Source organism: Nuphar pumila, chromosome 6 (genome assembly GCF_984573655.1).
Source record: "Nuphar pumila chromosome 6, dmNupPumi1.hap1.1, whole genome shotgun sequence".
Taxonomy (NCBI): Eukaryota; Viridiplantae; Streptophyta; class Magnoliopsida; order Nymphaeales; family Nymphaeaceae; genus Nuphar; species Nuphar pumila.
The window spans coordinates 87809873-87835260 of NC_143254.1; the positions used below are offsets into that span (position 1 = coordinate 87809873).

General features: G+C 38.4%; 1 protein-coding gene across 1 annotated transcript; it reads right to left on the reverse strand.

The window, feature by feature from the left end:
• Positions 1-1547: 1547 nt before the first annotated feature.
• LOC149835052 (kinesin-like protein KIN-4A) lies at positions 1548-15491 on the reverse strand. Its single transcript, XM_090011663.1, has 26 exons — positions 15081-15491; positions 14532-14678; positions 14282-14431; positions 13487-13734; positions 12042-12229; positions 11811-11935; positions 11608-11644; positions 11117-11208; positions 10861-10971; positions 10646-10759; positions 10209-10413; positions 10004-10119; positions 9601-9699; positions 9408-9521; positions 9189-9305; positions 8979-9059; positions 8105-8176; positions 6669-6762; positions 6225-6256; positions 5808-5911; positions 5627-5728; positions 5243-5464; positions 4876-5038; positions 2544-2699; positions 2151-2437; positions 1548-1870 (listed from the first exon to the last, which is right to left on the reverse strand). Exons 1-25 carry the CDS (start codon positions 15198-15200, stop codon positions 2222-2224), a joined length of 3225 nt encoding a protein of 1074 aa, XP_089867789.1. The 5' UTR covers positions 15201-15491; the 3' UTR covers positions 1548-1870; positions 2151-2221.
• Positions 15492-25388: the final 9897 nt, after the last annotated feature.

Below are 25388 nucleotides of genomic sequence, written 5' to 3' on the forward strand. Positions count from 1 at the left end.
CAATTACAACCAATAGAGGTTGCAGCCGAATTTGGGAGAAGGGATTGAAGGCTGTCAAATGACTCAAAATCCTACCCCATCTCTTGAGATTTTTCATATCCAAGCTCCAAAACAATGATCGGTGCTGGGATTCTGTGAACCTCTTCCAACAGCTACCAACTACAGGCTCCCAAACAGAGCCTGAACCTTTCCACCATGTCCATTTTTATTATATTGGATGATGTCAGGTTCAGACATAGAGAGGGAAAACCGTTCTCAATGTGGACAGTTTTGTAAACATGGAGACAATTGTCAAAAACAGCTCAAATGATAAGGGGGAGAATTTATTGCAAGAAGATTCTAATCTTCAACTCGCCATTCAGACAAAGGAGATATCTAATCCCTATAAAGATGGCCAAAGGCAATTACCATGAGAAGTCTGAATGAAAAAGGCAAGGATAAAGTGAGTAAGGAACACAATTTTCAACATACTATTAATAATGCAACCATTAGTCCTAGCAAAGAAATGGATTGTTCTGGAAATAGGAGACCCTACAAGAAATTGGAGTCTAGTAACGTCCTGCTCTTAATAAGTCCAAATTTAATTGGACTAAGAGATCCAGATGTGGATCCATTGAAGGTAGTGAATCTGAGGATAAGGAGATCAGCGGATCTAGGGGGAAAGCCCAAGTCCTAAGGCAAGAAAAAACAAGTCAAAAGTAATTCGTATGGCTGAACAAATAGAGGAGTTCAATAAGAAAAAGAATGCAAAATCAGAGAGGGGAGCTCGTGTGAAAAAAACTCTTAAATGGGATGTCAATGCAGACATACCACAGGGAAGTCCAAATGTTACAGATTGGGAGATATCGTCTACAGAGGCCTGGATTGATCTTGGAATGAAATTATTATCTTGAAATGTGAGAGACTTGGGTAGATTTTGGGCCAGGAAAGAGATTTATGACATTATGATTAGAAATCAAATTGGTTTGGCCTTTTTGTTAGTGTAAACTCTCGGTGCAGCTCAGAATTTTCACAGGAACTGCTTAGAGAGAGTTTATGAATATGAAAGTTTTCTGTGTAAATGGATCCCCCAAAAGTGTAACTAAGTAGCTTGTTACCTCGCGAAGATTGGGGTCCTGGGAATGGATAGGGGTTGGAAAGATAAACCACCTGATTGGTTTCATTCAGACATGTTTTCTAAAGTGTAATTCGTTCTTTGTAACCTGGTAGGGGTCTGCCTAACCGCAGCTTGCCAATTAACAAAAAAAACTAAATCTTGCATTTAGTTTGTGCTGTTTCACTTCATCACCAATAGTACTAAATGGTATATAATGTGGTGATTTACTATCATTTATCCATTTCTCTTGGACGGCAGAACAAACTAATCTCATAAAAAGTGAGTTCATTTTCTTTTGAAAATTCACAAACACGCAAATTTGAAAATCTCATATATATATATATATATATATATAGAGAGAGAGAGAGAGAGAGAGAGAGATTCTTTTTTTTTTTCCTTCCACTGCAATGAACAGTAATACAGCGGCCAAAACGAAGAGGCCCACAAGTAAAATGACAAACAATTAAGACTTTATTTATAAAAACACATATTGAACAACCATAAACACCGAAGAACACTCTTGAGAAGTGAGAACCATCCTCCCTTTCTTCTCCAAGAAAAGAATAAACATAGAGAGAGAGAGTGCAAAAACTTAGCTGCACAAAAGCTTCCAAAATATAACCAAGAATCTACCCTTCTATCAATGGCTTTGGGGCATCCTCTCCACTGTACAGAGATGCTTCCAACGCTATTAACTCTCCAGCAAGTGAAAAAAAACATCAAACAGCTTACTCTCTATGAAACCAGACAACTTTTGTCCAAATCAGCCTGATCCTGCAAGACGGTTTACATGCAGTCAGAATCTATACAAAACAAATAAAATTTATTTATTTTTTGGAGGAAAAACCCATGGGTGGAGTAGCGAACTATGTTGGGTCAATAAACAGAAAATTGAATTCCTATCAATGGTCTTCACTACCAATGAAATGTCGAAGATTATATGTTATTATTACAACCAACAGCTTCAAGGTTTGTGCAGGAATATCAGAAAAGTTTCTTTATTATCCATGAATTCTGTAGATAGGGAATAGAATGAAGGAAAATCCCTTACAACCTTTTTAACTAAGCCTTGTGGCTGCGTGTTGCAGGTGTGTGGCTGCATCTTGAATGGAAGATAATAGGGCATCATATCATATTGGCCAAACGTTGAGGTCGTTGCCTGGCTCTCATAATAGACTCATCATTATGCCTGATCCATTCTGATAGTCGCCATGGTTTCTGCCATCTCCACTTGAACTGAAGAAGCCACTGGTGGTGACTCCTCTTCCATCTCCAAAGTTTCCCTCCCTGTCCCACCATTGCCAGCTTCTTCCCAACAGTTAATTGTCCCCCTGTGGCCATCTGAAACACCAAGTTCCAATTGGCTAAAACTCATCTGGTGGCAAAGCATTAAGAGTGATACAACCAGATAATTGAAGAATGCAAGATATTGGCAGGGTTGACATGCCTTCCGTGTCAGGCTAGGGAACAACACAGTTCTTGGAACTGAGCCATTTGCTATTCCAGATGTGTATTTGAGTTGCTTTGGTGCTGGTACACTCGTGGGTGAGGACAAGCCATTGGCATCATCTGCAGAGTGCTTTGTTGGCCCATGTGGACTTTCCTATCAATTGCACGATAAAATTATTAGGATTTGGAATCTTGTGATTTGCACAGTAAAAGTTTTGGCTTTGGAGCAATTTTGGATGCATGCATTCATTTGCATGTTGATACTAACAGATACAAGCTAGCAGATCACAAGTTAAACCAGTGACCAGTTGTAATTTGAGGATAAGAGCAGTTAAACCACTCGACCAGTTGTAATTTGTGGATAAGAGCAACCAAGTTATCCTGATTGCTCAGCTTTTTGTGGAAAGAATGTGGTCGTATGCATGCCACCAAGCTACTATACCTTGATTTAGTCAGTAAACCTGTTCTGCGTTATGATGGCACCTCCTTTTAGCCCATTGGCATAGATATGACACTAACACAACCATTTGTGAACATTGTCCAACATATGTTGGACATGGCCAACGCTATATCCATGATTTTACTCACGTGATTTTTCAGACGGACACTTGACTTAACATGTGTATCCCATATCGACATGAACAACACTGGACACACCATGACTCTTCACGGATATGGTCAAACTTGTGTTGGGCACAATCCACACTGGTTTTTAACCTAATCTATTTATTTTTATGATTTTAATTGTTTATTTGTATTCACTTTTGTGCTTTTTCTTTTGAAATTGTCATTCATTACAATGCATTTCAATTAGCAACTTAAATTTGTTCTTTAATATTTTTAATCATATGATATAGAATTGTTATTCAAGAATTTGCACTTTATATGATATTCATGCTTTATTGCTTTAGGTCAAGAGTTTTAAATGTGTAAATAATATATATATATATATATATATATATATATATATATATATATATATATATATATATATATATATATATAAACATGATATTTCAAAAATATCCAAATTTTATAAAATGATATTATGTGTATTTCATTCTCATCCTTTAATAACATTAATAGTGGTATTATCACAAAAATATCAAGACATTACCTAAAAAACGCTTCTGCTCTCTCTCTCTCTCCACAAGTTTTAAAATTCTGTTCTCAGGATTTCCTTAGCAAGGGAAAAACTAAACAGAATAAAAATATAGAAATAAAATAATATCACAATATATCGCCAAGATCCTGAATATATCAAAATACTATTGGGATTTTCATGACCTGTGAATATCCTATGATACTATCACAATGAATATCTTGCCAATATCTTTTACATGGTTTATCGACAGTGTGGTGCCCAACTGTCCTATTAACAAGAAAACTCTCTTGTACACATTGGCAGGTGAGATGGCTAGAATAATTTGGCAATGTGGAGAGACAAAAGATGATATAAAGAAAGGAGTGATCATATCTGCTACTCCATTTGTTTATGTGGACAATGCAATGGAGAAGATAAAACAAGGAAACGATAAACGAAAAAGAGACAAAATGTTTAATTTTGATCATGAGATGATAAATTAAGAACAACAATATAAAACATATCTGGCAAAAGGTTATATTTGTATTTCGCAACAACAATAACCCAGAATAAATAAGAATACACTAGCCCAGGATAAATAATAGCACTGAACCACTAAAAGATCAAAACACAGAGAGCAGGAAACTAGGGCATCTTTACATAAAAGTACTGGATTCCACACAAGCTCTAGAATCAAGATGGTTAACAGATAGTGAAGTCCTCATTCTGCACAACCTATTTCATGGATGGGTCTACAATCTGTTTCATTAAAGAAAGTAAAGGCAAAGAAGACATCAACTTGAGTGCTCCACTCTCCCTGCTGCACCATCTCTAGGGTCTTGAAAGAAGCCCAAAACATAAAAGCAAACTTAAGTAACCTAGTGCAATGTTTTGACCAATTCCTTGTGACAAGTTACTTAACTAGGTAGGACTTCCACTCTCCCACCAGAACCATCTCTACAGAGTCGTGAAAGAACCCAAACATGTGACAGAAATGTTGTCTAACTGACCTAGTAAAATGGGTTTTCTATAGTATCTATGAATAAGCCTAACTTGCTCAAAAGATCTGGCCTAGGTCAAGGCAGTCGGGTTCTCTGTATATCAGCAACATTAAAAACCATATTGGTATTTTATGGCAGAAATAAAATGAAGGAATGGAGTAGTACTTTAGCCCAACACATATCTCCATTAGAAACCAAATTAAAGACCAATCAAACGAGATAGAAATTGAAAAAGATAGTCTCACCAATGATGATGGGGTTAGAGAAGTTGCAATAGCATGCTCTCTCAACCGAAGCTGCTTCTCAGTTTCCCTTCTTCGTGCTTCGCTCTGTCTTAGCAAACCAACAATTTCATTCATTTGTTCTTTGATTTCCTTGTTCTCAATTTCTTTATCTCGTAATTGGCATCTGTTAATAAGTTATGGTGAATACTTAACAAAATGGGCTAACCAGTGAATCACCCAGAGAAGTAATTGCACAAAAAAAAAATCAGGAATGAAAAAAGAGATTCAGAACCACAGACTGAGGTTTGGTTTCCTTTAAATGTTAATATAGGGAAACAAAGAAAAACCAAACAAAAGCAATTTTAACACTAAGCTCTTTAAGCAGTACCTGGCATCAGCAGCAGTGTTAAAGATGTACTGAAGTAAGCTCTTTGCATCTCCCATTGTACGCAGTTGATTCCATCGACTGCGCCCTGTAAATGCACGTTCACGCTCCTCTGCTTCAGAGAGCTGTGATGCCATTGCTACAAGTGTATTTGAAGATATGTTCAACATATTTTCTAGTGATGTGATTCTCGACAACCTTGCATCTGGTGTCATGGTAGACAATCTGAAAATAAAGGAACCAAAAACATTAGTTTTTTCCATTCATAGTATGTAGAACATAGCCACAATCTTATATGTTTGTTCATTACATAAGTATGTCTGCCCTGGTATGCCTGATCAAATTTGTTATAAACAGGAAAGATGAATTAACTCACAAAGGACTTACCTAATAAGTGCTCCATTCTTTCCTTTGGGTGGACTAAGACCTTTAGATACGTTTTCATCCACTTGTTTCAATATAGATAGTTCTTCTGCCATTGCAGCTCGTCTAGAAAACAGCACAGTTAGAAAAAACAGTGATATATGAAGCAACTTTTTACATTTTGAGAGAGAGAGAGAGTACATACACTTGGCTTTGCATCTCGTATTCAGAACGGACCTCATGAATGTTCACCATCACTTCCAGTTCATGATCAAGCCACCGTTGTAACGATTTTTCATTACTCTGAGGCTGCAGCAAATAAGTCGGTAGATTTTTGAGGAAATGGAATGTAATATCTAGGATGATGTTGCTGGGAAACATTGGAGAAATACAGATTAACTTCATGATGGGAGATATCCAATGTATACAGATCCAATAACTTGTATTTACGTTGAATTACATGGATTTTCCCAAGTGACACTGAGTGGATATAGCACACGTCCAATCCAAGTGCTATTCAAGTCCATGTAAGGCACATAACCTTTAGACTTTTTCCATGTATCAAATTCACAAGTTAAAATAAACTGCACGAAAGATGTATAAATCTTAATCCACAAGTTACCTGGACAGATGGAGCATTTCCACTAGCGCAGACTGGAAAAATAAGAGGATGTTAGAAAAATACTGATAAACAGAGTGGTGTGCAACGGGCAGGGATGCTGAAGTCACCCATGGCTAGGCCTGTGTGGCTGGCTAGTTTTTTTGGGAGCCATTCTGTGGCTCATGAATGGGCACCCAGCACAAACATGGGCCCCAGAAGGTGGGTGCAAGTGGTCGAACCCTTATAAAAGGATGATGAACAACCCATGGGTTACCCATGGCATGATCCATCTGTGCTGGGCCTGGGTGGACTCTCGAACACCTGTCCACCCAGACTAGGCCAAGGCCCAGTCATCCATTTGGATGGGTCAATTTGATTGACCTGGTTGCAGCCTGTTGATAGGCTGGCCTATCTCCCAACCCTAGATGAACAACTGAAATGAGTTTCTCACAGACTAACAATCACCTGCATTATCACGTGTTGAAGATTTGCGAGCTTCTAACAACTCTTTAAGCCTCTTGGTGGCCATTGCAGCCTCTTCAGTCTTCCTTTGCAGAACCTAGAGAAAAGAGTTTTTGTTTTATTTGGCATGGATCTCTTAATACAAAACCATAACAGTACAATTTCTTTTTTAATCCCAAAAACAAATCCTACAGCAATGTGAAAACATCATAAAGGGCAATTCCAGTAAGGAGATATATTTTCTACAGAAAGGAATTTTATGCGTGAATGACATGTGGACATACAGGCATCATAGCCAGAACAATGTATACATCATTGTTAAGCATGATCGACAGATAAATCCACTTGGACACTTTAATTTTCCTTTTCCTTGTTGGAAAGGTTACGAGTGAAAACTAGCTCTATGGCATTTGAGACTAGACTATTCAGGCCACCTACTTTTAAGCCAATAGAGAGAGGTGATTCTCAGATATTTTTGGATCTATCAGTATGTCTTGATGCCTAATTACTGATATGAAATGCATGAACGAGTCACCATCCCAACATGCCTTGAGTGTTATAAGATGTATATATATAGGTGTATATACTTAGTTATATACCTATAGATATCACATATGTATATATCTACATATATATGTTTGTATATTGATGTAATAGGTTTTACCCATTAGGGGTATTTTGGTCATTTTCACTCATAGGCTGTGCCCATTAGGGGCACTTTTGTCTTTTTCTGTTTTTTGTATTTCTATTTTATTTATTGTCTTTTAGATTTAGGTTAAGGGCATAATGGTATTTAACCATTATAGCAACAGCTCTTAGTGAGGCCTCTTGTCTATATAAGAGGGGTTGAACCCCTTGTTCATGTATGCTTCTCTCTAGCATTTGATCCTCGATAAATTCTATATTTTTTATGTGGTGTTCTTGCCCCTAAGTGGCTATTGTGCTTGTGTATTATTATTGACCCATAAGAGGTTCTTAGTTATGCACATTATTGTGTGTGTTATAAGCCCATAAGTGGCATCTTTTTGCTTTCTTTTCTACTTCATTACATTGAGAACTAGAAATCAAAACCATTGAAACAATCTCACTTTATTAACTAGCTTTTAGCTCATGCTAGTCTATATACCAGCTTAACTTGCACATGCTGATGCACATAACATATGAAACATGAATTAGAATACATACATGTAGATGAAGCAAACCTTCACCACAGGCATAAAAGGTATGTTAGAAAATCCCCACATGAACTTACTTGAACTAATAAATTATGAAATAAGCATGTAATCCATCTTTCAATGCAATAACAAATCACCATATTATCACTGTCAACCAGCCTTAAACAAACACTTGAAAATTCACACAATTATTTCTACTTTCATCTCCATTCTTTAAGAGTTGATTTATCTAAAGCAATATTAAGTCAATGTCTGCAGTAGTACCATTCTTTGGCGTTGATTCAATGCTTGTAGTTTATGCCGCTCATACTCATTCCTCCTCCCCTCCTTCTTCAGCTAAACAAGACCATGCAGATTATAAAAATGCAGAAAGTCAGTAAAGGGCAACTAGGAAACCACATAGAATTTGTAATGATATCAAGAACAGGAACTAGGGAAAAACAGCCAATAACAATGGATGCTTGTATCCATATTTTCAGAATTTACGCCATGAGCATATAAGTTCTACATCTCTGGGCATGCCATATGCCAGTTTTTCCATAAATTGAACAGAAGTGAAACATCCAATAACATTGTATGTATGTATGTATGTATGGCATGAGAGAGGGGGGGGGGGGGGCAAAAGCAAGCATTAATTGTGCTTTGCTTTCCTTGCCAAGATTAGTTGTGGCCAAGTACACAGACCAATTAGGATTTTGTATCATGCAGATGACATACAGACAAAACCTATTAGTCTGTTCCAACTTCCAATAATCAGCACCCATCTTTCTCTATCAGGAGTTCCAAGGGCATCATGCCTTGCCCTTCAGTTGCAAGAATCAAGAGCTGTTCACAAATTTTACTCCTTGCATGCTGACTTATGATGCTACACAGCAGTTTGTCAGAGAAGACTTTGTGTCTTTCATGGAAGCAAAGAGCCAAGATATGCCACCAAGACTTCATGGATAAAATATATTGTGTGTATGTAGATGCCACAACAGATCTCCAACTGCCGAAAATTCCCTTAGACAGTATGCTATTCCAAGGGAGTCCAATTTGATGGGTTTTCTTCAACATGATTTGCAACATGCGTGTGAAAGGGGAGTGCTACAGGAGTAGATTAGCAAGAAAAATTCAAGCATGATGTATCTACCATTACCTGCAACAGTTCCTTTTCACGAGAGGCCTTCCACATGCGAAACTGTTCTGCTTCTTGCTTTATTTTGTTTTGCAATTGAACCTATTTATTGGAAAATGAGTAGGAATAATATTACAGAAACTCCTCCATGGTGTAAAAGATAAAAGGATGGATATATAGAAACCAATTTGTTTGAGTACTGGTGAGGGGTGTGGGGAGTTTGGACAAAACCTTCTGGGCCTTTATAGATTGTATCTCCTCTTGTAGCCGTTTAGCTGATTCATCGCTTCTTTGCTTCTGCTTTAAAAGGTGAACATGGGTTTCTTGCTTCTTCTTAAGATCTGAAATCTGCACAATGAGTGTGAGTGTTAGCCTCCTCCAGTTGTGAATGGGAACCCAAGGCATATATTTGTACACAACAATACTGTTGAATTGAGAAGACTATTGAACCTGTGCTTCAAGATATTTCAGCTTTTGCAAATGCATGTCCTGCAATTTTTGAGCATGTCCATCTGAAGATGCAGAAAGGTTTTCAACTTCGGTCAAAAGTCTGTCCCTCTCTTTCTGTTGACAAGAAAGAATATATAAGTAATCCTGACAAAACTTGGAAGGAAGCATATGTAGTTGAAGTTTTTCCATCTACCGCTACAGCCCTTTTTTCATCCTCGAGCTCCATAAGCTTCTTCCCAAAGTGCTGCTTAAGGGACTCGGTGTCAAACCCACCAATCATTTTCATCTCCGACTGAATAGAAAAGAACAAAATTGATTTAAGTAGAATTATTGATGCAGATGTAATGTAGTGAAGCAGCACAAACTGATTGCACAGATATTCCACAGCTATGCATCAAGGCGCAGTTTCAAGATATAAGCATATATCAAGGTGGATATTCCCAACCTATAATTCTTCATAGGCACAATCTTTTTTACACAACATACAAAAAATGTTATGGATAAAATCCACCCAACTGGTATAGATAACCCAGTACAATGAAAATATGGCTCTTTTTATAAAAGTAAACTTGGCATTGCACTAGCCTAAAGTTCACCTGTTTCTGTTCCAAACGTTTGTTCAACGCATTTAACTCTTTGTCCATGGTATCCTGCAGAAAAGTATGTTCCCATTCTTTTGCTGCTTCCTCATCTATCTCCTTGGAATTATCACCTGATGAAAGTATGTAGTAAAAAGCATAAGAAGTGCAATTTAAGTTGTAAAAATAGAAAGTATAATACAAAGCTGGTATATTAAGTCACCAGAACCAAGGGTAGTCCTTCCTATTTCCATGGGCACCAAATTGTCAGAATAAGTTCTGTCGGATGACTGAAATGTTTTTGAGGGAGTATCATGAAATGCAAGATAAGTTCCATTAGAAACAGGCTCTGCCCTGTAATCAGATGATTCCATTCCTTGCAATCCACTCTTCAAATTTTCTGACTTTTCAAAACAGCCACCACTTTTCTGCAGAGCAAGATACAATTATGAAATATTTGAAATGTTTAAAATATCTTAAAAAGTTCTATTTATCAAAAGCATCCTCAACTCACAGAGGACGCATACTGCATACAAACTTTGCTGCATTTTACATTTTGTGGTGCCAAATCCACAATGTTTACCTATTGAATTTGTTTTAGCTGATTAAGAGCCTTGATTAACAAGGTAAATACATTATGCAATTGAAGCAACACCAAACCTGCATATTTGCTGCACCCTGCTCTATAGGCAGGTACCGGCCCCGGTATTCATTTAGTTTCCGACAAAGTTCCACATTAGTTGCTTCAAGCCAAGAAACCCTTTCTTTAAGAGCCTAATGAAAACCAGATTCATAATATAAAGTCTCTTAGGGTTTTTCAAATAAGGAAGAAATGGTTACTTGTGAAGAAATGTGCTACTAGTACCAACTGTTACCTGTACTTCATCTGATGAAACACCTGCACGAGCAGAAAGTAGCTCTGCTTGCAAACATTCGAGTTGCTGGCGCATCCTTTGCATTTCACTTGATATAGGATCTCTGTTTACCTGCATAATTAAAAAGATTCACATAACATTTATAAGACAATCCAGAACAAAAGGCAGCCTATATCATAAACACAAACAATCAAAAGGATGTTGGTTCACAAGCATAGAGAAATCTGAACAAAAAGCTAGAATTGGAGAATCTTACAATAGGCTTATTTTGAATATTCCGGGCACGATTTGCATATTTGAGAGCATTCAGACTTTCCTCTGCATTAATATCAGCTGGACTAATACAAGCTGCAAAGGCATGTAATTCAATGTCAAAAGCACAAGAGAAAAGTATGTTAACCAAATACAGATAAACGAAATAACAAAAACTACACTGATGGATGCCAAACAGGGGCAACACAGTTAAAGAAGAAATCAATGTCTCAAGATAGTCATAACAAAGAAGAGGCTGAATAGCATGCCACTATCTCAAAGGCAGGGTTAGACGGCAAACAGAAAATAAATTTTAGTAAAACATCTTAAAGTGCACAATGTAGATTTCTCTACATGAGTCAGCAGCTTTATTAAAGCTCTAAGCGTGAATCAAGCATGGAATGGACCAGAAAATTATACACCATTTCTGACAAGGCCCTGCATTTGCAAAGACTTAAGTCATCCTCAGGAAAGAGTAGGTTTATGAGGCTTTACCTATCATAACGGTCCTGCTGTTTCCACCAAGAGAATCCTGCAACAATGTCAAAAAAGGATATCAGAAAGAGGGCAACACCATTTGGCTTTGTGTCAGTGCAGCTGTAAGCAACTGCAACCAGGTAAGCTTAAACATGTAAAACATGTTATCAAGATTGAATAACTCTCATTTGTTGCCAGAGTGCAATTAAGCACAACCCAACCTGCAAGAGACGAGTAAGTTTGCTGTCCCTGTAAGGAACATGTGCGCCTTCTTTCCGTTTTTTCTCATCTCCAAGTGCACTTATGACGTTGCCAAGTGCAAGAAGCCCCCTGTTAATGTGAACGCCTGAAATAAGAAAAACAGAAAAAAAAAGAAACATTTGTGAAGATGCTGATCCTGTGAGCCTACATTAACTCTAGCATGTCTAAATGTTAATCATACAGATGTTTACCCTCCTTAAAACGAAGGCCATCAGAGCCTGTCCTTTTAGCACGTTCCGAGCCAGCAAGATCCACCAAGTGAAGCTTTGCACAAAGATAATCTTCACCAATATCATGTCTTGGCTGGCCTTCCCCAGAAATAGCAAGATCTACACTGCAAATCTGCTCCATGGTGATTGTGAAAATGGCATGTGAACGACTGTCGCAAACAGGACAACAAAAGAAAAGAAAAACATAAACAACATAGGAGAGCAAATGAATGGACATACCACAACTTGTCCAATTTGAAATTCACATTTACTGTAACATTATGAGAATTTGAAAATACATTATAACAGAAAGATAGTGTGAAGATGTCCATCTCTATATTTAATGCAATTACAGAATAAAAAAGTCCACAGAGAAAAAAGAGTACATAAAATGACAACATAAGATAAAAAAAAGGAGATTAACACAGGTAAGGAGAAATGGAAAAGCATGACAAATCCACATCAGAAAATACAACAACGAAAAGTCAGCATCATCATATAATACATAACACAATAAGCATGCTATCTTTTATGAACCCAATATGATCTAGAGTTTTTCCAGCAATTGGACAAGGATAGAATATACACAAGCACTTTATGAATAAATTCACCATTGAAACAGATAAGGCAAATAAATTTTAATCATATGTCAATGTTAATGGTAATGCCATGGTAGATATGCACAAGCACCAAAACTGGGTTCAGATTTCTATTGTTAAACTATGAAATTACATGCCCATATATGTGCATACATAATGTATTGATACATGCACACACACACATATACATATACATATCACACACATAATTAGGTACTTACATAAGCACATACATAAATAGATGTCTATGCATGTAGTTATATGTATCGTTGATGTTCTGAATAGCTTATTAAAAAATACTGAAAAAACTGATATTGTGATATTTAAAAAAAACTCCTAGTTTACAATAATCTTTATAGTTTCAAAATGTTTTTGGAGAAATATAGTTTTATTTTGTTTTTTAAAAATATTTTTGTTATTTTTATCATTTATAAGAAAAAAAACTCTCAGGTTGTTCTAAACCAAGCACTTATTTTTACATTCCCCTGAAAAAAACCATTGCCAGGACCAATACTGGTGCCCATAACATACATACGCACATACATCTATATTTATATTTATATTTATATTTATATTTATATTTATATTTATATTTATATTTATATTTATATTTATATTTATATTTATATTTATATTTATATTTATATTTATTTATTTGTTTATTTATTCACATATATTGTGCATTAGAGCATGCATGTGAGCTTTTCTGAGAGAGACAAAGAGTGACTATAACTTGACTATAGCTGTTTTTCCTCCTTGTCTAAGATAGCAATCTATAAAGAATTATATGTAAAGAGGGAAAAAGAATGATTAGACACATAACAGTACCTTGATTGATTGTTCATATTCGTGCTTCCAGTTGCTCGGCTCAATGAACCTTGCTCAAGACATGCAGCCATTTCCTTTTCTGTAGTAACAACAATTTCTGTTGATCCTGCAAGTGTTATCACTCCACTTGAGTTTTCACGTATCTGTATTGGTGGTTTCCCATGAACCGCCGTCTTCCCTGTTCCATTAGCATCTGATTTCCCCAGGGATGCAAGCTCAAGCAAGTCGCACACTTCCTCTTTTAGGATCTTTACATCCACAGATATTCATTATGTACACACCATCAGAGATAGGGAATACAAAAATAAGCAAACTATGAGAGAGAGAGATAATGACACAGATTTGTTTCAATTAGAAATGCCATAAGCAATGCGCAAAATTAGAACAAAATTTCCCCTGGTTCTACCATGCATCCACTATTTTAGTTTATTTTACTGTAATTAGTTATAGACAGCTTCTAGCCCTATTTTCCATTTGTTCATGCTTTAAAAAATAAGTGTTTTCCATGGTTTCTACATAAACCATCTTATCTATTCTTAGGCTCAAGTGTTTGAAATATACTTGGCTATATGAGGTGTCGACCACATCATGTACATAGTGTCTAATTACTTGATATCTTGTCATTCTTCCGCATATATAGAGCTTCATATATGCTTATTAACTTGGAGCTCCCTGCCACATCTTCATGTTACATTCTTGGTGATTTGCCGTTATGCAACTAAAACAAAACCGAAAACCTAACACCAATGATCTGATGCACGGGCAAAAGAAGCAATCAAGGACAAAACAACGAACCTCAATAAACGAAACACGTAATTGGAATTCAATTTTATGCGAGAGGGCTTCAATCTTATTAAACAAAGCATCCATGACTTGAGGTATAATCCCAATTTGACTGTCATCCCGATAACCAGTTCCCATCGTGTATGTCTTGCCCGAGCCCGTCTGCATCAAAATTCAAGCCACCAATCCACAATAAGAAACACCCCCAGCAGCCAATCTTCAAATTAAATACGACTCCTACTAAATATCAAAGGTCTTTCACCTGCCCATAAGCCAGAACCGTTGCGTTGTACCCTTGAAACAAACCATCGACAAGCGGGGAGACGCATTCTTCGAAAATACTGGAGGATGGGGAACCGCTGCTTCCATAAACATGATCAAAGGTAAAAGAATGCGTCCCAATTTGGACCTGAATCAGTACATTAAACAGAACTCAATCAGAATTAGCCCAAATTATCCCAAGATCAAAATCATCAACACTAACTCACATTCTAGAAAAGAACCAACATCCCCACAAATAGAAATACGAGATATTACACCTTCGATTCAATCCAAATTGGCCTCCCCTTCTATATAACTACCAAAAACAAACAATTAAAAGCTACCCCCATATCCCCAAAACGAGTCAAACCACGACTTGGGTGCGAATGAAAAAATCAAGAAAAACGGAGAACCCGCGGACCACAAAGTTAAAAAAAGATCAGAGAAAGGAAACCTTGATCCCCGCAACAACCAAACTAACCAAATCAAGAAAAACAAAAGATGAATTCAAAAGGGTACAAGGGAAAAGGAGAATGAGGGGAGAAAATGCCTGAGGCGTGCCGGGGACGACGGTGACGCAATCCTTGCATCCCTGAGATCGCTCCTCGGCGATGAGAGGGCGGATGTGCACTGCGACCTTCACACAGCAATCCTCCCCACCAGACTCCATCAACCAACGTCTAATAAGAAGCTGTTCTTTTCAATTCTGCACAACCATTCCCCTTCTTCACACTCAGATAAGATCTACAACAAAGACAGAGAGGCAGCTGTGGGAGGAAGAGGGTGTGTGTGTGTGTATTTGAGTGTGCGGGTAGAAGACGTGTAGGCAGTAAAAAAGGAGGGAAGAGGCGTCTCAAACAAGGGAGGAAGAGGGAGAATGGCGGTAATTGGAGAGAGAGAGAGAGAGGTAACCACCACTATTGGTTTAGTCCAATTTGATATGTTTATGATACGATACGATCTTCCTTGGTGCACACACCATTGTTTGTGTCATGTGTGTGGGGGTGCTTGCTGGTCGGTGGTGGTGCCGTTGCTGAGCAACGGGCATTTTCGGTATAAAAAAATTAAAAAAAGAGGAGAGAGAGAGAGAGAGAGAGATGCAGCCTTGCACGCTCCACTTTGAGAGAGGGGGCAAGCGGAGCCCACCATCACATGGTCCAGTTAGCCTTGGCAGACCTCTCCTCGCCACCTCCCCTCTCTCTCTCTCTCTCTACGTGAGGTCCACACGTGGACACAACTCTCTCTCTCTCTCTCTACGTTTGGGGGGAGTGGAGGTAGGCAGGGGGATGATGGGAAAATGACGATATTAACCTTTGGTAGTCTTTGTCTGTCTTGGGAATGACAGTCACAACGTGTTTTACTTCCCTCGAATTCTGACGCACTCTTTTTCTCAGCAAAATCTTCTTGGTTTCCGTTTCCGGCCAAACAGAAGAAATCTCTGATCCGTGGAAGACGTTGAAATCGAAGAAGGGGGCAGCAGAGCAGCCATCGCACCTGGTGAGAGCGACGGGGCGGCTCGCGTGGAATTTTTGCGTCTTAGCGTTTGAGGTTTCCTATGAAAACTTCAAAGAGAGAAAATAACCGACTTAACTGTGAATCTCTCGTTAAGCTAGTACGGTGTTAGAAAGCTTGAACTTAACGCTGTTAATTTTTAACACGCCTTCTTGAAAAAGGGTAAAGAGAAACGATAGAAACGGAACTCATGTTCTTGTTTGATGTTGTCAAAACGATAGAAAAAATTGCAGAATGGCTAATGATGTTGTCAAAATCAATCGCACGGATTCAGATGAATCGTTGATTCGGATCGAATGGTGTCCTCTCAGCCAAATAAAACGAGGGCAGATTCAGGTATTTTAAAATTAAAATTTTATTTGTTTTTTCAAGCAATCAATTCACTTTTTTTTTATGACATGGAACCCTCAACGACAACCGGGTCATTAATGGGCCTGCCCCCCTTGGGAGGTAAACCCCAGGAGGGTCACCTACAACCAATTCCTTCCATCTAAAAGCCCACCAGTTAAAAGCACCCGCACACTTGGTAAGAGTCGAACCTGCGTTGAAGGGATCAGTACCTTCTCCCAGGCCCACTGCCACTCGAGCAACCCGTTTGGGTGTGTAAGCAATCAATTCTAAAGGTGGCAAAACCTGACACGACCCGCCAACCCGCCTCTTAGGCGGGTTCGGGTTGGGCTTAAGCTAACCTGTTTAATAAATGGGTTGACTCATCTAACCCATTTATTAAACGGGTCGGGTTCGTGTTAGGGGTATGCCAACCCGGCTGACCCATTTAATAAACGGGTTAGGCGGGCGGGTCAACCCGCCAACCCGTTTACCCGACTAACCCGTTTATTAAACGGGTTGGCGGGTCATGTCGGGTTACCCGTTTAATAAACAGGTCGGGTTCGGGTTGAGGTATGCTGACCCACCAACCCGCAGCATCTCAATCTGAAAGGGCATCACGAGTTCAAAACCCATATTTAGCTTCCCTTGCTACAAGGCCGAAAGCTAAGCATACTGACCTAAGGTTTTATACCAGCAGACACTGCCGAGAAGGCACAGATCAATTGATTGTACTTTTGACGTTTTTTTTATATGGAAGGTTGACTTATAAAAGTGGCAATTTAAGTTTTTAAAAACTGCCAGGCAGATCTCATAAGTATATATATATATGGCAATTTAATTTTTTAAAAACTGTGAGGCAGATCTCATAAGCAAAGTGACAAATATCGTGAGATTTATGAAAATCTCGTGATAATATCGCGAGAAATTGCCTGAAAGTTTAAAACAGAAATTTCTCGCGAGATTTATGAAAAAACATAAATACCGTGATTTAAACATGATATTTATGTTTTAAATGGCTATTTATCATGAAAAAACATGTATTTTAAATTTTAAATAATTTTTATTAGTATTTTCTTATAAAAAATAAATTTTATATTTTTTAAATTTATTTTTTTATTGCCAAGATTTTGCCAAAAATGCGAGATTTATAAAAAAAAATTCAAATTCTCACGAGTTTTTGAGAAATGAGAAATTACTCTTTAAAACATTTTTCACTATGCTTATATATATATATATATATATATATATATATATATATATATATATATATATATATATATATATATATATATATATATATATATATATATATAGAGAGAGAGAGAGAGAGAGAGAGAGAGAGAGAGAGTCACTGGAATATGAGAACTAAAAATATGGGTGTTTCCAACGCTTTTTTTGCAAATCCAATTGAAAAAATGAGATTTTTGAATGCTTGAATATTTATGAAGGTTACGAGCCATTAATTTTAAAGCTTTAAAAAAATCTTATTGAGTTCTTATAAAACCAAACATGCTGACCACATCAGTACTCTTAGATTCAAGAGAAAAGAACACAAAAATCTATAAAACCATAGTTCACACATTAGTTCTCATGTTCTATTGACTTTTACAGATCCTAAACACAGATCCCATCATTTGAAATAGGATGGGTTCCATCCTACATTCAATCCTAGCCATCCAAGGTGTTCATTTCTACCAGTAAACTTTTTTCTTACTCAATCACAGTTTTAGCGAGCGTTTGCATAAGAAATTAAACAGAACATGAGACCGTCTTTTCGCCCCCCCCACAAAATCCATGGGACCCGCCTTTCGCGCGTCGGACGCCCTTGTGCAGCACACCTACTGCGAGGACAGTCTGATTTTCCAATCCTTTAAACGTGACCGTCCTAACTTGTTGACACACTGCCGCTTCTGCGTGAAGACGAAGACTGTCGGGTACCTCCGTACCAGACGTTTGATGAGGGGTATTTTCGTCAAACGATGCTCCTTGTAGATTTTCTTCTCTCTTCTTTCCGATCGATCGTTCCAACTGAACCAGACAACGAAACGAGAGGCCGTGCTTGCGACCAAAGCAAACCCAAGAAAAGAGAGAGCGGAGAGTTGAAGGCAGAGAGGCTTCTTTCTTTTTTTAGCTCTTACATGCAGAACTCTATTTTTTTTTTTAATTAGACTCTTTTTCTTACAAGATATTTCAAAAGTAACCTTATATCTTTTGAAAAGACATCTCAATACCAATTGAGATTGTGATTGAGACAATGTAGGGCTGGGAAATGAACCAATTGCTCATGGTTCAGCTCGGTTGAGATCACTAGATGCTCATTTTGATTCGTCTTGTGTACGCGGCTAAGACAAGCATATTTATATTTTATATAGAATGCAATAGGTTGATTGAGTTGTATATTTGTAGGGTTGCGCAACGGCTCGGGCTCGAACTCGAACTCGAACTCGTCAAAAAATTAAAACGACCCAATGTTGAGTTGTTCACTTTTTATCAGTCTTAAATTAGAGATCACACATTAAGATGTAAAAGAAATATCTTTCTTAGCCTTGTTTAGAGAAAGTATGTTGTGCTTATTTTCATACAAGGGTAATCACTAAGTAGTAAATTCATGATTAAGTTAATCAGGCTGAGAAAAGATCGAGTCTTGTGATCTTTTGAAAAAAAATACTATGTCGCTTTTCTGATATAAAACAAAACATGGGTCCCTGGTTGAAAATTTTCTCTTCTCTGGATTTTCGACCGTTAGCTTCGGAAAAGAGACCAAATGACATCAGCCAACAGAGTCTTTTGTTTAGATACAGACTTTTTTGTACCCATCACAAAAGTCCAAATGACCACTGTCTCCCCCCTTTCGCCCCCACCCGATTGCCGTCCCGTCACGCTTCTCTTTCTGGCAAAAACAAAAAAAAAACCGTTACGGGACTCAGACGACCTACAAGTGCGCGTCGGATCTAAGGAGTAGGGGGGAGTGTGGGGCCCACACCTTTAAAGGAAACGGACAGACACGGCAGGACGCGATTTGCTTTTTACATGGACGGTGACGTGTCATAGGCCAGCTTGGTGGCTTCCGAGCTGGCAAACCACGCGGCGTGCTGACGCAACCGAATCAACTAAAGCACAACCAATTGAGAATAGGTGCAACGTGATTGAATACTTTTAGCATCAAAGTATGCTGCTACAAGATGATCGCCCAGCATCTGTGATGGGCCTCACAATTGACACTGTATCCAAAAGATAATAGGTGACCAGGTGCAGCAGTACACTAAAAGTGTGCAACCACATTGCAGCTGATCCTTCCTCAAGGGCTACCATTGCTGATGGCGGGTGATCAGGCGCAGAACACTAAATGTGTGCAACAACTTTGCAGCTGATCTTCCCTCAAGCACTATTGTTGCTGATGACCAATCCCAGGCTAGTCACAATGACCATGCCTTCTAAAATATCAAACATGATTTTAGGTGTGACAGGCCTATTTCTTAAATAAGTCAATGCAGTGTGTGATATCTTTCTTTATGATCGCAAGCTTTTCAGCCGTTCACTTACAACTAATTTGTCATGAGCATAGAATGCTTCGTAAACTTACGACACGCGAAACTGCTCAATCTAATCAGCCTAACGGTCAAAGGTTGCCTATCAATACCTTTTCATGTGTTGAATCATTTCATTAGCCTTGCACACCACCTCATGAGCAGTTGCTTAGCAGAACCTGATCAAATGCATCTCCAAATGTTTATTCTATATACTCTATGCCACTTAGTGTATAGTTATCCCATGTTAGCTATCACTTTCGAAAAGAGCACAAACTTGTCTTAGCCTTGCGTGCTATGGATCATATTGCGACTTCATGCGCATACCACAACAAAACCTGGTCACTGAAAGAATAAGACCTTGCGGCCCCCAGTCCAAAAATCAGTTGATGATTGAACACTATAGCGAAAAACATCACCCAGACTCATTCGTTGGTGTCTAGGCATTCACTTGCCTAGCTCCGAGTAACCATATTCAGTTGGAATCACCTAATGTGATCACTGAGAGAATTAGCCCTAACCCACATGCACCCCCATGTGTTCAACCGTTATGTGTGGGATACTCTTGCAAGTTGAGAGGTCTTTTAACCAAATCTCCAAAGGTAACATCCTTTGATCCGCTGACACTGCTTAACCAAACAATACTCCACGTATGTGCCACCATACAATGATGCACTAACGACGATACTGTTGCCTATCGTGTGTCATGCTACCGCCGCACATCACCAATCAAGCCAACACACACCTCGTGTTCCTATAATTGATGCATTTTTCACTCTATGCACTGCACATGTCCCATTCTGAAAGCTCAGTTCAAGACATTCTCTCCCACCCAAACCATTGTCGTCCTCGATAATGTCGGTACAGGTAAGAACACAGTCTCAACTGACATATCAGTTTTCTTTTGTACTTATCTTTGGTTTACTCATTTTCTTCACCCTACACAACTTATTCTGGTTTTCATCCACCATCGTTGCAACCTTTAACACACCAAGTATCATTTCTTAGCATGCCTCTGATCACTTAGACAATGGTCTTTCCCTTTATCAACATCAAACATTCTTTGCTTGAGGGACCTCAGTGCAGTCTCATACACAAGTAGGTCATCCTCGCCCACACAACAACTTGTTGTCTTTATGCTCATGGTTGGGGTGCCTTCCAACCCCAGCAAGGGCAATTATAAGCTCTTTGTAGTCCTCGCAGAGAAAGATGATCACCAAAGTATGTCGTAAGAATATCAACTCCTTTTAAGCATCAACATGTGATTTTTCAATGGTCCAAACTAGTCCTCAAGTGAGGGGACGCCTTCTTGCGTATCACCCAAAAGTGGTTCTTCAAAATGTCTTCCTAGGCACTCGTTCTCACATGGGCACCTTGGCCCAATGCTGCAACTCTCATCCAGAACCAGTACACTGTAACTCTCTCTCGAAGTCAGCAAAACGTTTCTGTAGGAATCAAATCGATAAGCCACGAATAACAATTTTTTCTGCACAAAAAATTCACAGAGGAACAAACAAGTCAAGTGACCAAAACAATGAGCATTTTGTTCAAGATGGGCACTCCGCTAACCCACAATCTTGGGAAAGAATATAGAAGTTTAGTTGAATCTCCTATACCCAAAGGTGCAAATTCATCCAACCGAATCTAATATGCATTCTCTGTATGCATAAGGCAAACGCCACGCTCCACTTGTGAGCTTAACACACAACTGGTAAAAATCTTTGACTTATCTATGTTCTCTTAGCCAACTGAATAACAATCTTACATTTCTGCTTACTACGATCAAGATGTCGCATACTATCCTGCCAACACCATGCTTATGTGCTCGGTCAACAATACTTCAACTGCGCAAATTTGTGTAACCAAGATAAATCATTTTTGTTCTCTTCAGTATTGCACACATTGAACAATAAGGTCTTCGTGAATCTTTCTACTTTGATGCCAATTTGTCACAGGCCTATTTCTTAAATAAGCTAGTGCAATGCGATGATCCTTTCTAACCACTACAAGCCTTCAAGTTGCTCACTTATAACTAATTTGTCACAGGCATAGAATGCTTCGCAAACTTGTGATACGCCAAACTGCCCAATCTGGCCAGCCTAATGGCCAAAGACCATATACCAACACCTTTTTATATGCAAAATCATTTCATTGGCCCTGCACGCCACCTCATGTGCAGCTGCCTAGTGGAAGCTGAACAAGTGTATATCCAAATACGTATTCTATATAGTTCATGCCACTTAGTGTATAGCCGTCTCATACTAGCTATCACTTTAAAAAATAGCACAAACTTTCCTTAGCCTTGCTTATCATAGAGCGTATTGCAACTCCACGTGCACGCTATAACAAAACCTCGCCACTGAAGAAACAAGACCTTGCGGCCTCCAGTCCAAAGACCAGTCGATGATTAAACACCATAGTAAAGAGCATCACCCAGACACATTCGCCAGCGCCTATGCATTCACTCGCCTAGCCTTGAGTCACCATACTCAGTTGGAATCAGCTAATGTGATCCCTAGGGGAATTAGCCCTAACCCACACGCACCCCCGCTCATCCAACCGCTATGCATGAGATACTCCTATAAGCTAAGAGGTCCTTTAAAATGTATACATCTAGCTGCGTGAAATGGCCATGGTTTTAGCCATAGTCGATGTAGGTACCATGATCGGTATGCTTATGCAAAGGGGTGGCAATCGTGTAGGGTTGGCGGGTCGGGTTGGTGGGTCAGAACACCTCAACACGAACCTGACCTGTTTATTAAACGGGTCGGATGTGGCAAACACAAACATGACCCATTTATTAAACAGGTAACCCGACCCGACACGGTTAACCCGTTTAATAAATGGGTCGGGTTGACCCGACACAATTATATCTCTCCGTTAAAAGATGTTGCAAGTAGGAAATAAGAAGGGGGGTACCTTTAGCTTTATTTGATGTTAAAAAAAATTAACGCTTTTTTCAGATGAGAACATTTAATGTTATTGCTCTCAAGTCTTGTCACCTCTGCGATTAACTTTTCACCTCTTTCTCTCTCTCACATTTAATGCTATTGCTCTTAAGTCTTGTCACATCTGCAAGGCGGGTTTTAAATATTTAAAAGTATCGTGTATATTTAAAATGGGTCAACACGATTACCAGTTTGGATTACAAACGGGTTTCAAATTTAATCATCCCAAAGAACCATTTTAAATATAAACGGGTTGCGGGTTGACAGGTTAGTGTAAACGGGTTGACCCACCACCTAACCCGTTTATTAAACGGGTTGGCGGGTTGGCATACCCCTAACACAAACTCGACTCATTTAATAAACGGGTTAGGCGGGTCGACCCGTTTACGACACAAACCCATTTAATCCAAACCCGAACCCGACTAAGAAGCGGGTTGGCGGGTTGGGTCAAATTTTGCCACCCCTACTTATGCATCAGGTCATGTGTTCTCGAACATTGATCGATGTATAACCATATGCATTCGATACGATATTTAGTAACCAATGATGATCTGAATTGGATGTGGATTTGTCTGATCCCAATAGAATGAGGCACCAACCAGATTGACGTTGGTGTGATTCATTTAACAAAAAATTGTACATATACGTTTGAATGATGATTAAATTTCTGAAGTTGGATTTCACGCATAGTGTAGCCCTATATTTATTTCATGGCTAAGTTCAGTTGTTTTTTGTTATATATATATATATATATATATATATATCAGAATACATGCATATGGTGATTCAATATTTATTTATGCAACTGCAAAATATATATAGTCTCATGTGATCCTATGAGAGTTCTTACCTAATCAACTCATGTAGTGAATTTTGCCATGTTTCTTTTTATGGAATAGACCATATTTTCTGCATATGACTATTCTGTACTTAGTGCATACAACTGAAGGAAAGAGACATAATTGTGAGTATAAGTATGTAAATACTCAGCCATATGCGTGTTACTCAAGACACAATAATGTTAATGGCTAATTGAAAAAAAAAAATTGTTATAAATTTAATTGTCAACTCTCTTATGCATGTTTCTGGAGATAAGTAACAATGCTATTAGTTATTTGGAAATTTTGTTTAAAAATGGTGGGACACGGTAAGTCTAATTATTGTTCGAGAATCATTTCTTTGAATTTCAACTTCATGAGTTAATAAATCATTCATGTCATATACCGGTCTGTTTTGGTATGATTTAAAAACTATGTATACATGATTATTAATTCCTATTAGTGTAAAATATATATACACCTTTCAGGTTGTGTACACCGAATGGTACTGATGGTGTATTGATTTCTTGTTAAGTGGGCCATGAAGCTATTGTTACAATATTCCTCGATGTGCAATGAATTGCAACCGCATTCCTGAAAAAAAATGTGAGTATCTATTGGGAGATGAGACGGAAATGGAGAATGGGCAGGGGTCGGCTTGACCCCAGCTTCGTTTCTTGGTGCCTTCACGACCAGGGACATACCTGACCTTGTTGGTCGACCTGCTCCTAGCCTGTTTTGGGTTGACTCGGCCCCGAGGTGGGCTGGCTATGTATTGGACACAGCTTGCACGACAGGGTGCGTCGTACACTATTGGTGTTGCAGGTGCTACGAATGTGTTGCAAGTCACCGCCTGTGGCAGGCTGCAACCCGATAGGTGGCTACCATGTGTGAAAATATGTGACAAGTTACTCGATTGATCCCATCTATATATCTAAATCATATATCTTTTACCGCACATATTCCTTCTTATATATATATATATATAGATATATATAAAACGTTGACACAACTCATAGATTATGGAAAGTATTGTCCCAACATATAACTATTTATGAAATTATTTCATCATCTGATCAAGCATGTGAATGTATAGAACCAAGTACAAAGGAAAAAAAATTGTATACATGTGATGTTAGAAAAGCATACCTGCTGGGACTGCTTCGGCTCAGCTGATCGCCTCTTTTCGGATGGTACTTGCGGTCACACTCTTGGAGGCACAACGAGCTGGGATCAAATGATCTCAGCTCTTCACTAACATCCGATGACTGACTGGGTATGCTACCCTGTCAACACACCTGTTGTGGTTGCCATGGACTGTGAGCAGGTCTATGACTCATCGCAACCCAACTACAGTTTAAAGAATATATATATATATATATATATATATATATATATATGATAAAATATTTTGAGAGACAAAAGGTTCGGTACAGCCTTATAAATGATAAATGCTCGAATTCACAAAACCTCAATTGTATATGCATTCTTGTTCTATTTGTTAATCTAAAGAAAGATAGAAGTTTGGATGGTTTTGGCCATCATAGTGTACACAAACACACTTTTTGCAAAAGTTGCATATTTTACTAATTATTCTCGAAATAAATGTTTATCTCATTACTGAGTTTATAAAATATAGAGAATGACCAAAGTGCTTGTTAATTCCCCTACAAATGAAATATGTGTTACGTCTGAGACTCACTATTATGTGCACACTCAGAGT